This window comes from Borostomias antarcticus (genome assembly GCF_949987555.1).
Source record: "Borostomias antarcticus genome assembly, chromosome: 6".
NCBI lineage: Eukaryota > Metazoa > Chordata > Actinopteri > Stomiiformes > Stomiidae > Borostomias > Borostomias antarcticus.
This window is the reverse complement of record NC_140239.1, coordinates 30,617,719-30,631,470: the sequence shown is the minus strand read 5'-3', so window position 1 is coordinate 30,631,470 and position 13,752 is coordinate 30,617,719. Positions and strand designations below refer to the sequence as shown.

Here is a 13,752-nt window from a genome sequence, read left to right as displayed (position 1 = left end):
TGGAAAAGTTGGAAAGTGTGAAACAATGGCTCCCATACAGGACTCAGAAGAGTGAGGGCCAATGGGCTGGTTGGCTGATACACCCATTTCCTGTCTGGATGACCTAGACTTGCATGTCCCTCGGGACACACTGAGGTGCCATGACACTCTGGACATCCTGACTCCAGTCTAGGGATGAGACAGTATGGACGGTACAGTACGGTATCTAGTTACACGGTACGGTTTACGGTATTTCACGGTATACGGCATTTCACCTCCCCAACACACATTAAAAAACAAGTTTTTTAGTTTGAAGGAACTACAGTGCAACACATGATGGAAAATACACACTATTGTAATTAAGCTCAGTTTATTAATAGCAAGCTTATATTAAATTACAAAATTAACTGTTGCAAGCAACTTGAAATGTGAAGTTTCAGCAGCGCCTTATTGTGTAATACCGTAAACGTAATACGGTAAACACAGGGAATGTCCCGGTTCTAATACCGTGGACATTTTATACGGCGGTTCACGGTTTGACGGTATACCGTCTCATCCCTAGTCCAGTCAGATAGAAAGAGGCCGCCCTAAAGAAATCACTGACTCATGTTTCTCTGCTTTGTGCATTTTCTAATAACCTGCAGATTCTCATTTCTTTATCAGACATGATCTCTTTTCAATATTGTCAATTATTATCTTCTGTCTTATAGAGGCTTTTGCAAGTCGGTTAGCACTCTGGTGCAACTGGACCCTTGTTGGGTTGTGGTTAGTGAGGGTGTAGTCTGTGATGGCTGATTGTGAGCCTTTAGGATTTCTTATTTGTTTGAAATGCTGAATACTGTGTCAATGTGCCATTCCTCTACACTGAGACCTTTGGTCAGGCCATTAAGCGATAAAAGTATTGACTGATGATTACATAACACAATATCTGAACATGTATACTCAAAACAACCATGGCTGTCATTTGATTTCAGACCATAAACCAAGATGTTTTGTGACATGAACAATGATAGATAGATAGATAGATAGATAGATAGATAAATAGATAGATAGATAGATAGATAGATAGATAGATAGATAGATAGATAGATAGATAGATAGATAGATAGATAGATAGATAGATAGATAGATAGATAGATGCCCACTTCAACAACACACAGGAACGCTCAGGCACTGTTATACAGTCTGATGGCCACTGGATCAAAGGAACGTCTGAACCGCTCTGTGTTGCACCTGGGTGGGAAGAGCCTGTGGGTGGGAGGAGCCTGTGTCTGAAGGTGCTCCCCATCTGCCACAGCTCATCATAGAGGGGATGGGAGGGGTTGTCCAGGATGGACTTCAGTTTGTCCATCCTCCTCTCCACCACAGTCTCCAGACTGACCAGTTGTTGCCCCAGTACAGAGCCGGCCCTCCTCACCAGCTTGTTTGACTCCCCAGACCTGGTGCTGCCTCCCCAGCCGGCCACGGCAAAGAACAGTGTGCTTCATTCACCAATATCTTCCTAAGTTCCGTTCTTACATTTCTTCCTAAGAACGTTTCTAAAGAAGGTTCAAGCTGCCGAGGACCATGATGAGTCAGTTTTACACCTCCATCTTTGAGTCCATCCTCACCCTCTCCATCATCAGCTGGTTCCCTGCGGCTACGGTCAGGGACCAGGCCAAGCTGCAGCAGGTGAGGAGTAGGAACATGAAAAGGAAGGAGTAGGAACAGGAAAAGGAAGGAGTAGGAACAGGAAAAGGAAGGAGTAGGAACAGGAAGGAGAAGGAACAGGAAAAGGAAGGAGTAGGAACAGGAAAAGGAAGGAGTAGGAACAGGAAAAGGAAGGAGTAGGAACAGGAAGGAGAAGGAACAGGAAGGAGAAGGAACAGGAAAAGGAAGGAGTAGGAACAGGAAGGAGAAGGAACAGGAAAAGGAAGGAGTAGGAACAGGAAGGAGTAGGAACAGGAAGCAGTAGGGCGATAAGCGGGTGATATGCTCGGCTGCGCCCTCCCCTCCCTCGAGTCCCTACATGACACCAGGAGGCGGGCCAGGGAGATCATAGCAGACCCCTCCCACCCGGGTCACAATCTCTTCACCCTGCTTCCCCACGGTAGACGGCTACGGGTGCCAACGACTCTGAAAACCCGTCACAGACTCAGCTACTTCCCCTCAGCAGCCCCCCCCCTCTCAACAGCACGCCTCATAAATTAGTCAGGTGTTCCCCCCCCCCTCCAAGGGGAGCTCTTCGGGACTGAACTCTGAACTTGCACTACTTACACCACCCTGACCACCAGCCATTGCACTTTATTGTCCTGTTGTTTCACTGTTCCGTCCTGTTTTGCACTTGTCTCTATTTGTGAAAAACAGAGTTACTGTATGCACTTTAAATGCCAAAGCAAATTCCTATATGTTACTGTAACATAATGGCGAATAAAGGATATCTGAATCTGAATCTGAGCTCCAGTCTGGTTCACCACGTGTTGGTAAACCGCTGGATGAGTTCTCACCTGCCTTCTCTTAATGGATGAGTTCTCACCTGCCTTCTCTTAATGGTGAATCCCATGGTTTCACAAGTTCAAAGCTTGTGGCCGCTCACCTGAATTAGCATAGGTCAACTTCCTGCTAGCCCCATATAAGGACATGCAACTACAGGGTCGTGCGCAGATGTCACTTCTCTGAATGAATACCAGTCATCCGCACCCTGGACTCGCCAGCTTTTCGATAGCATAATGGTTTAGGTGGGGTTGTGTCAGGTGCATTGGCAAGTCAGAGGACTGCAGGTCGAATCCAGTGTGGGCAGTCAAAATCAGATTTTAATTTAGCCAAGTAGGCTTCCTACTATGAGGAATTTGCCTTGGTGCATAAGCAGAACAGTGCAAAATGTCAAAGTGCTAGAATACAATATACAATAGCCTACAGCTAGGCCTGAGGGACCCAGACCAGAGATTCTCGTCATCCTCTTCCACACTTCCTTGGAGCTGAATACACAGTCATACACTGGTTACTATATTAATATTTACTGTAAATATTTGAGTGAAGGTGAGTTACTATTAGTCTTAAAGGTGCAGTAGGTGGTTTGTGATTTCTGTTCGACTCCCTTCAGACCGCACTCCAAAGCCACTCCTCCAAATCGGGGGAACAAATGACACTGGCTGGGCAGGTAGGGAGGTTGACAGGCGGGTCGGCCAGCCAATCATTTGAAGTAAGCAACTAAAAATTATTGGACGCACTTATTACAGTCCTGCGACGTCCACAGATAACGGATTTATTTCATTTTAATGTCAGAGAACTTTATTGTGGTCGGAATGTAATGAGTTATTCTGAGCCAAACCGCATACTGCACCTTTAACCATTACATTACATTACATTACAGTCATTTAGCAGACGCTTTTATCCAAAGCGACTAACAATAATTGCATTTAACGTAGGAAAAGCGAATGTACTACTACTCACCAGAACTCAAGTGCATCTCCTTTCTAAAACAAGTGACTAAGAGCATAATCTAGTGCTGAAGGCAAAGTGCAAGAATAGCAATCTCAAATACAACAGGTGCTTAAGGTGACAGGATTATATCCTGAAACACGCCTGTAGAAAGGAAAGAGATGGTCAGGGGTGTTGGTGCAGGAAGCATGCTTGATTTGTGGAAGGAGGGGGTCTTTGAAATGCTCCACTGGGCATATTGGCAAAGCTCTTTCCAAAGGCCAGGAATTCTCCATGTTACTACAGTCTGTCTCTGTCCATTAGAGGGTTCAGGTCAGCTTTCAGCCTGTGGGCACGGCAGTTTAAAGAGACACGGAAACCATTCAGACTAAAATTAGTTCTAAAATGAGTAGAAAAGAGGAGTTTTGGACCATGGCTGAGCGATATGTTACTTCCTCTCAGTGGTATCTGTTTATACAGTACCTAGATGGTTAGAGGCTAGTGAGCTAGTGATGCTGGAAGGTGGAGGAGGAAAAGCCCAACAGACTCTTGGAATGTTTTCAAAAGACCCGCTTTCCTTGATTGGAATGCTTGGAGCAGGAAGAAGTAGGAACAGGAAGGAGTAGGAACAGGAACAGGAAGTAGTAGGAACAGGAACAGGAAGGAGTAGGAACAGGAAGGAGTAGGAACAGGAACAGGAAGGAGTAGGAACAGGAACAGGAAGGAGTAGGAACAGGAAAATGAAGGAGTAGGAACAGGAAGGAGTAGGAACAGGAAGGAGTAGGAACAGGAAGGAGTAGGAACAGGAACAGGAAGGAGTAGGAACAGGAACAAGAAGGAGTAGGAACAGGAACAAGAAGGAGTAGGAACAGGAAGGAGTAGGAACAGGGAGGAGTAGGAACAGGAAGGAGTAGGAACAGGGAGGAGTAGGAACAGGAACAGGAAGGAGTAGGAACAGGAAAATGAAGGAGTAGGAACAGGAAGGAGTAGGAACAGGAAGGAGTAGGAACAGGAACAGGAAGGAGTAGGAACAGGAAAAGGAAGGAGTAGGAACGGGAAAAGGAAGGAGTAGGAACAGGAAGGAGTAGGAACAGGGAGGAGTAGGAACAGGAAAAGGAAGGAGTAGGAACAGGAAGGAGTAGGAACAGGAACAGGAAGGAGTAGGAACAGGAAGCAGTAGGGCGGGACGATCTCTCTTGTACCGTACAGGATGAGGACTTTACCATCTTAAAAGAGAAGGAGAGCAGCCACCTCTCATCAGGGGGTCTTCCTTTAGAAAGGACATCAGGACCGGTTTCTAAAAGAGAGCAGACAAGATCAATCACTCCTGATTAGTAACTTCCTAGAGTGTTTAACTGACTATTAGATTAAGGCCTGGGTCACATGACGTCGACACCAGAATGAAAATGACAATGAGAACGAGAATGACCTCCAGGTTACACAGAATGTTTTATCAGCGTTGCCAGAAGTTATCAGGGTGACATGGAAACGGTATAGCAACGCCAATCACAACATTGGAAACGTCCCGGGTTTTCACGACGCTAACGCTGTGTTGGTGTACAGTAACTGTGAGGCGCAAACGAGAGCCGAAAGTCTCGTAAAAGGGGGGGAAACAACGTCATGTAACCCAGGCCTTAGCTGCTAAAGGACTGGTGCAGAGAATCATTACATTACATTACATAACATTACATAACATTACAGTCATTTATCCAAAGAGACTAACAATAATCACATTTAACGTAGGAAAAGCCAATGTTCTACTACTCGCCAGAACTCACAAGTGTCTCTCCTTTCTAAAACAAGTGACTAAGAGCATCATCTAGTGCTGAAGGCAAAGTGCAAGAATAGCAATCTCAAACACAATAGGTGCGTGTCAGGTTTAACTACTGTAGTAGGACAGGCATTGTACTAATAATGAGTAGATGCACGTGCCATTTGATTGTTTCTTCATGATGACACAGTGACTATGAAACAGGTATTTGCTCTTACCAGCTGCCATAAAGAGGCATTTTGCAATGGAGTCCTTTCCCGACATTCCCTTATGAATCATAGTGACAGTGATGTTTAAAGGCCTTTAATCTGTTGGTTGCGTTAGAGTACAGAATGTCTCATGTTTTGACAATCAACAGAAGCAAACAGCATATCCTGTGTCCGGTGAGACTGTTGTGTGTGGAGTTCAGATTGTGTCATTTTCCTATCAATGACACAGAATTACATTACTAAGAAACTTGTGACATCCAAACTGACCACCACCAGGAATGAGCTCAGCCAAGCTGGACATCAGGCCAGAACTTATTTTTAGAGAATTCCTCTTCGTGCCTCTGTCTATTCCATGATATGTAGCAACTCATGATGTTATGTTAGGTGTTTATGTAAGTCTACAGTATAAACATTTCTCACATAACTCCATAAGTCCTGAACAGTCTTGGATGTACATGTAGCATCAGAATCGGTTAGAATCAGACACAAAAAAGGAGAAGCTGCCATCTTGCAGAAAACAAATGAACAGGAAAGATGAACAGGTATGAAGAGTATTTGGACAACATTGATTGCACTGTATGTTACAAATCAACTGCATCTTCTCTGTGTACCGGTGTAACTGAGTTGACTTGGTTAAACTCACTCCTCAGTAAATACTGTCCACTTGCGCCATTGAAAGTGTGCTTGGTTTTGGGTGGCGTAGCTGGATAAAGCAGCGTTCATAAGAGGTGCTCATGCAGAGGAAGGGTGGGAGCGGTACTGACAAGCTTTATTATGCTTGCCTGTGCTGGTTTTAGGAATGTAATGTACTGTACAGTATGTTGTTGTGTTGTGTTAACTTGTGCTGATTGTTGAGCCAGTCTAAGATGATTTTCTGTCACGACAGATAATAACGTTTTCTGAATCTGAATCTGAGCTACGCGGTGACACCTGTACACCGGCGTGATGACTGTGACTGTATGTCATTGGAAATAATGACCGACAATGACTGAATGAACTGTCTCTCACCATGCGCATCTGCCCCAGTTGTCAAGCTAAATATAGCCTCTATTGTAGCCGTAAACCCCACTCCCAGGAGAGTCACTCCCCTCGTCTGGGACTCACCCGAGTTGTGAATGGGGGACACGAGCCCTTAAGTTACGTTTCCTCTTTTACAGGAAAGCTCTTAGACCACATGGGCCTATTTATAGAAGATTCACAACATTTAGACTAAGGGCTTTGCTTCCTACCCAGGAAAGCAGTTTGTCTCTTCAGATAAGCTTCCTGAAATTAACAGGGAGAGATCACAGTTGGAGATCGAGTGAAAAAAGTGGTTCTTGCCCTTTTTGTTGGTCACTCGCTGAGGGCTTGACCTTTAGGGGTAATATGGTCATTGAAAACCTGGAAAGGTCATGGAATTTGAAAGTAGTTCTTTCTAGGCCTGGAAAAGTGCTTGAAAAAAATAAAATCCCAAAAGTTTTTATTTTTTCCATAAATATTTTCAGGTCGTTCAGAAATAGACGCTTAGTCACATTTTTCTAACTGGGTGTTAAAAAGTAGGTCTACAGTATGACCGGATCCGATTGAAATCATTCTGATAAAAGAGATTCCAATGAACTGTTTACACAGACGCTGAATAAAATGACCTGATTAGATGTGTGTTTACATGCCGCAAAGCATTTAATCCGAATAATTTAATCAGAATATAATTCTTTGACATGCGCCACAAAGTGGTTCTGTCTCCTCCACGAATCTCAAGAGGGAAACTGTTTACTTTAGTTTGCTATTTCAGATTAGACAGAGTAGTATAGACAGAGTAGTATACAGTAGACAGAGTAGTATATACAGAGTAGTATAGACAGAGTAGTATAGATAGAGTAGTATAGATAGAGTAGTATAGTTCTATTTCAGATTAGACAGAGTAGTATAGACAGAGTAGTATAGTTCTATTTCAGATTAGACAGAGTAGTATAGACAGAGTAGTATACAGTAGACAGAGTAGTATATACAGAGTAGTATAGACAGAGTAGTATAGATAGAGTAGTATAGATAGAGTAGTATAGTTCTATTTCAGATTAGACAGAGTAGTATAGACAGAGTAGTATAGTTCTATTTCAGATTAGACAGAGTAGTATAGACATGCATCCGTTCAGAGAAAGGGCTTGGATGCAGTTCAGAAGTTGTCAATCCGTACTATCTTTAGTTTTTCATGATGTTAATAGTCAGATCTAGGCTGACGGTAGTAATTATAACATTGGCGAAAGGTGTGGCCTACTCTTAGATGTGTACACACACACACACACACACACACACACACACACACACACACACACACACACACACACACACACAAAAGCACTTGATTTTTTGTATCTCTACAAAACACTCAACATTCGCTGTCTATTCAGGACTGTCCTAGAAATGTCCCCCTGAGCAGCCAGCGCTGGGATCTGGCGATGGACGACCACGGTCCTTTTGTTTGTCTTTGTTTATTGTGTGTGAATGTTTGTGAGGCTCAGCAATCAATTAGCGAGCTGCGCCGCGGCCCTCAGAATGGCCTCTCTTGTGTCTTAGCGCTCCTGTGTCATGTGACGCGAGGCCCGTCAGGGAGGGGCTGTTTGTTTATTGTGGCTCTCCAGCTGTGTCACTTAACCCCCCCCCCCAACACACACACACACACACACACACACACAAGAACGAGGTAATGCTCACTGCTGAAGGAGATTCATGGAGCTCCAGTGTCATTGAATAATTTTGTAGTTATACTAATAAAAAAAAGAATTAATTTTATTTATAAAACACTTCATTTTGAAACTATGTCATAGTTATTGTTAGTCAACCTCATGTCATTCAGTTCTCTCTTCCTCTAGCTCTTGCATGCAGTGCATCTAACGCTGGCCTTCATGCGTCAATATACCAAATTTGGCTGCACCCATAGAAACCCATGCAAGTCCTAGCTGAATATTATCTAATAATCTCTCTCCCGCTGAGCTGTCATCCAAGCTTATGTACAGTAACAGGATGGCCCCGGGGCGATGGCCAGGGATCATCCATAGTTGAAACGAAGGCAGATCTGGAACCTCACTTCTCCTCCGTGAAGCGGTGGAGTAAACCCGCCTCGTTGTTTTGATTGGCTTGTGTGTGTGGATATCAGATTATATCACACGGTACTACAATACTCCCCCACAATCAACTGTAGGAGACGCTGGTGAATCCCTGGGTTGCCCTTGTGTGACTCACAGTCCGTCTCGAGTGCACATTATTACAGTACACTGGTACAGTGGAAGCCGTGGATATGAGCTCAGGACGTTACGAATCCTCTGACCGTATGTATGACAGGTAGGTCTTTTGTCTGTGTGTATTTTTCCAGTTACAATGTTTTAGTAAATCTCAGGAAGTGAACAGGTGGACCAGCCCATGTGGTACTTGTGTCCCAGGGGAGGAGTTGCAAATAACAATTGAAGACTTTGTACTATACTGTAAATCTATAATTAGCCACGGACGACAAGGTTTGGCCTTACCATTTCTCTTAACAGATCCAGCAATTTACTATCATTTAAACTAATTTATCAATTTGAATAATACAAGACAAGGTACAACATTCTAGATTCCTGGTGTTTGTGGACTGTAAGATAAAATCTGGACATTTTGCCATGAAACAACATTCTGTCACACCACATTCCTTGACGGGGGGAATGCGGCTTGACAGACGGTTGGGTTACTGTCGTCCGTAGAGTAATGTGACTGAGTGGGACATCTTCTGGCTGAGGCGGATATGGCAGCTTCATGTGTTCCTCCAGCACTAGGAAAGGCACTGTAATAACCCATATCAAAGCATTCAGACCACTATGCAATCTTCTCTCAATTTCCTCCCTTGTCCCACTGAGAGCCCAGTAATGTACACCGTTTGCCTCACCCTGGCGTTGTTCTCTTCATCTCTCTCCAAGCAAGGATAAAGTGCTGAAGATGTAATAGCACAGTGCCCATTTAAATTACCGTGGCCAAATTCCAGCTATGGCAGTTTAGTAGCGTTTAGGGTAACTGCTTTGTGTTCTTTGAGGCCTCGACTGTGTCAATTCGTCATGCCCTTAACCGTCTAATGACTAGGAGGACGGAGAAGCTAGTGGAGTTTGGATAGGAAGCAGGTTGTCCTTGCCCGAAATTCCTTCCTCTCGTAACCCTGTGGAAAATCAAGTTGGAAGACTTCACAACAGAACAGGCTAGTCTAGTGTGGAAAAACCTGTCGTGTTTGCCAAACGTTCTGCTTTGTGTGAATGGAACCGTGGACCGGGAGGTCTACCCAGACCGAGCTGGGGCGGTCATGGACTATATCAGAAGAGCAGCTTCCATAGTGGGCTGTCACACCACAGTATGATGTGTGGGAGATGTTTGAGGCTGGAGAGAAGGATGATTGTGGTAGGAGGCAACAGCTTAACAACTCCCAAGATGTGAGGTGGATTTGCTCTAAATTGCTCACTTACTTCTTAAGTGCCTTTGGGAGTAGTTGAGTGGACTCTAAGGCCTGAGGAGTTCAGATACGCTGGACCACACAGCTGTTTGTATTACTACTGACTAAGTAATAGTCATTATTAGTGTACAAAAAAACAGCACATATTTATCTCCATGGAAAGCAGCTGCCAGTCGATTCCAAATTTGCTTAATTTCTTTAATGGAGTCAGTTAGTAAGTGCAGTTTGATTGCTGATCTGGAGCCAAGTTGCAAATCATGAAAGCCATTTAGACTTCCCAGCTCTTTGAATATTTGTGTAATAAATAGAATGATTATAGACATTTTGTGTCTCTGTGGAGCAATTACAAACATATTTTCTTTTCTCTCAAACATCTGAGGCTGAATAGAATATTTTCTGCTGTGCTGCACAGAATCCATACACTACGTTAAACAAGCGGTTAATAGAGATTTGATAAGATATTTTGGCAATGTTTGGCCAAGTGAAGGGGTTTCGAGCACGTCAGCATTTTCTTCCATAAAGTTCTTTCACTGTAGCACCTGAACACTTTATAATCTTGAGTGACAGCAATATTTCCAAGCTCTGTCCACACAGAAAGTTTTATACCCTATAAATCAGTCTAGGTAGGATTTTCTTTGCCTGAAAAATGACCAGCTGCAAAAACATGATACCTCGGTTCAATGCTTTTAACCTGTTCCCAGACTTCAACAGCTAAGACAACAGCTAGGCGGGGAAAACAGTTTGATTTTTATTTCAAATGACAAGGCTATAGTGCCTGTATACTTTCCCACACTTAATGACCCCTATGAGGAGAGCTCTACTTCCTGTTTCGGGAGGAAATGGAGGATTATGGTACTTCCTATAGAGTGGTGCGTGTAGGATTGATAAACTGTCAAGATGGCGGTTGTCAGCTAAGCTCAGGAACATGTCAAAGAGAAAGAGGTGGGGGACTAATGGTTGGCTGTTATGGAGCCCTGGTGACTACAGTAGTATGGTGAGATCCTTCATTTGGTTCTCATGTTCTCATGTTCCCCGTGTGTCTTTGCAGGTCCTGAGGACCCAGTGCCATGTTCTCATGTTCTCATGTTCCCCATGTGGGTCTTTGCGGGTCCTGAGGCCTCAGTGCCATGTTCTCATGTTCTCATGTTCCCCATGTGGGTCTTTGCAGGTCCTGAGGACCCAGTGCCATGTTCTCATGTTCTCATGTTCCCCATGTGGGTCTTTGCAGGTCCTGAGGACCCAGTGCCATGTTCTCATGTTCTCATGTTCCCCATGTGGGTCTTTGCAGGTTCTGAGGCCCCAGTGCCATGTTCTCATGTTCTCATGTTCCCCATGTGGGTCTTTGCAGGTCCTGAGGACCCAGTGCCATGTTCTCATGTTCTCATGTTCCCCATGTGGGTCTTTGCAGGTCCTGAGGCCCCAGTGCCATGTTCTCATGTTCCCCTGTGGGTCTTTGCAGGTCCTGAGGACCCAGTGCCATGTTCTCATGTTCCCCATGTGGGTCTTTGCAGGTCCTGAGGACCCAGTGCCATGTTCTCATGTTCCCCGTGTGTCTTTGCAGGTTCTGAGGCCTCAGTGCCATGTTCTCATGTTCTCATGTTCCCCATGTGGGTCTTTGCAGGTCCTGAGGACCCAGTGCCATGTTCTCATGTTCTCATGTTCCCCATGTGGGTCTTTGCAGGTTCTGAGGCCCCAGTGCCATGCCAGAGGGATCTCACAGCGCGCCCTATGACGTCCCGATGGGTGAAGGTAAGACTCATTGGTCTGGTTCCAGATCCACTTGCATGATATCGGGTATGCATTAGGGCTGGGTATCGATTTGAATTTCACAAATCGATTAGATTCCGATTCACAAGGTTCAGAATCGATTATCATGATTCGATTCGATTCAATATCGATTCGGTTAGTGTTACTAAAACCAGATTTTTTGTTGCTGTAACCTTAATTACATGACTGCCAAGTTATGCAACACATCAATACTAGGGCTGGGTATCGATACTGATTTCCAAAAATGAATGAATGAATGAACTATTCATTCCTTCATTTATTCATTCATTCATTAAATAAAAGATCGATTTTGGGATTCATCAATTTTTTTAACCCAGCCCTAGTATGCATGATTCATCAAAGTCATGTTAGTCATTCTCATTTTGTTGAAAGATAACCCAGGTTGGAGTGCTTACACCGTTTCAATAGATATAGGGATGGCTCTCTGATTAAAATGTCTATTATTTTGTGGGTGGAATTTTCAAGTCCTAGTTTGAAATGCCTCCGTTTATATATCATAAAGTTCTGTATGTGGTAGAAGTTATTGATACTTTTCGTATAGCCCTCTTGCCAGACTGTGTTTTCTGACAGTTTCATTAAAGCTCAAGTTGTTTTGAAGCTACATCTGTAAAGCATTTTGTCCTCACCTCCTGATAAGTTGGACTAGATACAGATGGGAGTAAGACGATCGCGATGGTAAAGTTGAACCCCCACCGAGGCAGCGACCCTGTTGAACCAGAGCATATCCCCAGAGTCGAGCAGAACCTGGCCTAGGAGAAGGAGATGGCTCTGTCTGGAATGTTGCTAAGCTATCAGGAGGGTCATAGAGGAACAAAGACTGCCAATTGTGCAGATGGATCACAGTCCTTCCAGTCCACTAGAGGAGGAATGAATGCAATTCTCTGAAGAATTGACTCCCCTCCCTTGAAGAATATTTTTACAGAGATGTGGCGTGATGTCAGAGGTAGCTTATTCGGTCTGTTCTCGTCTGTGGCAGTGGGCAAAAGAGCTGAGCGCACATCCACCCTTAGTAGGCCAGGTGCTGGATCTGAGAGTACATACGTGAGAAGAGAGGAGAGATCCTCACACTGATATCTCCCAGTTACACTGATATCTCCCGGTTCACTTTATTGAAAATATGCAACGTTTCGACCCTTAGGTCTTCATCAGGAAACTGACAGTTCCCTTCCAGTAAGAAGTTGCCTGATGAAGACCTAAGGGTCGAAACGTTGCTTTTTTTCCAATAAAGTGAACCGGGAGATTAGCCATGTTTCCATCCACACGTTTTATGCGAATTAAGTTATATCGAATTAAAAATGCCTTATGGAAACAGTAAAATTCGATTAAAAATCATGAAAATCGACAAAAAGTTTGTACTGTCAATCTCATCGGATTTTCTCTTGTTCGATAAAAGTCTTTTGTGATAAATGCTTTATCCGATTTAAAGCTCTAGATGGAAACGCACGTTCATCGGCTTTATTCGCATTCATATTTTTAGCGATCCTCACACAATTCGATTGACAAGTGGATGGAAACATGGCTAGTGTGCGGATCTTTCCTTTCTCCACACTCCTCTGTGGCAGTGCCAGGCCCTGAGAAAACACTAAACGTCATTGTGGAGATACCAGATACTAAAGGTGCTTCTGGGTAATGTCTTACCTTGGTGAATTGGCAGATATTTCTGTGAAGACATTGGGCAGATACTTCTGTTGAGCAAGGAAAAAGCCTGCACTGGTCATATGGTGCAGTACATGCCTGCATGAACTTGGCAAGCATCCTTATGAGGGATGGAGTACAACAGTGGCCCAATTGTTGCGTATTGTGTGGTGTCTGTGCACTGTGTAGCTCTATTCTTCTGCTTCGCTGGTGCTGTGTGGTAGGGTTAGGGGACCAGCTCCATCATTAGTCATATAAATCCTTCTCCAGGGTCTGAGTCTCTAACAATGGCGTTCTTTCTGTGCTCCAGACCCGGCACTTAAAAAATCTGGTTAGATGTAAAACATTTTGAAGGCATTGAAATTGCCTCACAAGGTTTTCATGTATTTTATTGGAACAGTTACCTCATTGGGTTTAAGTTCGAGACGTGATTTTTTTTTCTGCGTCGGTTGAGGGTGCGAGCTGCTGGTGACCGTTTGGGCAGTTCGCTTTTTTAAAGGTTGGGTGAAAAATGGGTTGTTTTA

The 13,752-nt window shown here is 44.1% G+C and overlaps 1 protein-coding gene across 1 annotated transcript in view; it reads left to right on the top strand.

Moving 5' to 3' along the window:
* LOC311310339 (pleckstrin homology domain-containing family G member 3-like) overlaps positions 1–13,752 on the top strand; it is a 64,027-nt gene that overhangs the window by 1,903 nt on the left and 48,372 nt on the right. Inside the window, exon 2 of the mRNA XM_084439790.1 lies at positions 11,487–11,554. Within this exon, the coding sequence (XP_084295916.1) occupies positions 11,506–11,554 (49 nt within the window). The 5' untranslated portion in view covers positions 11,487–11,505. The remainder of the gene's footprint in view (positions 1–11,486; positions 11,555–13,752) is intronic.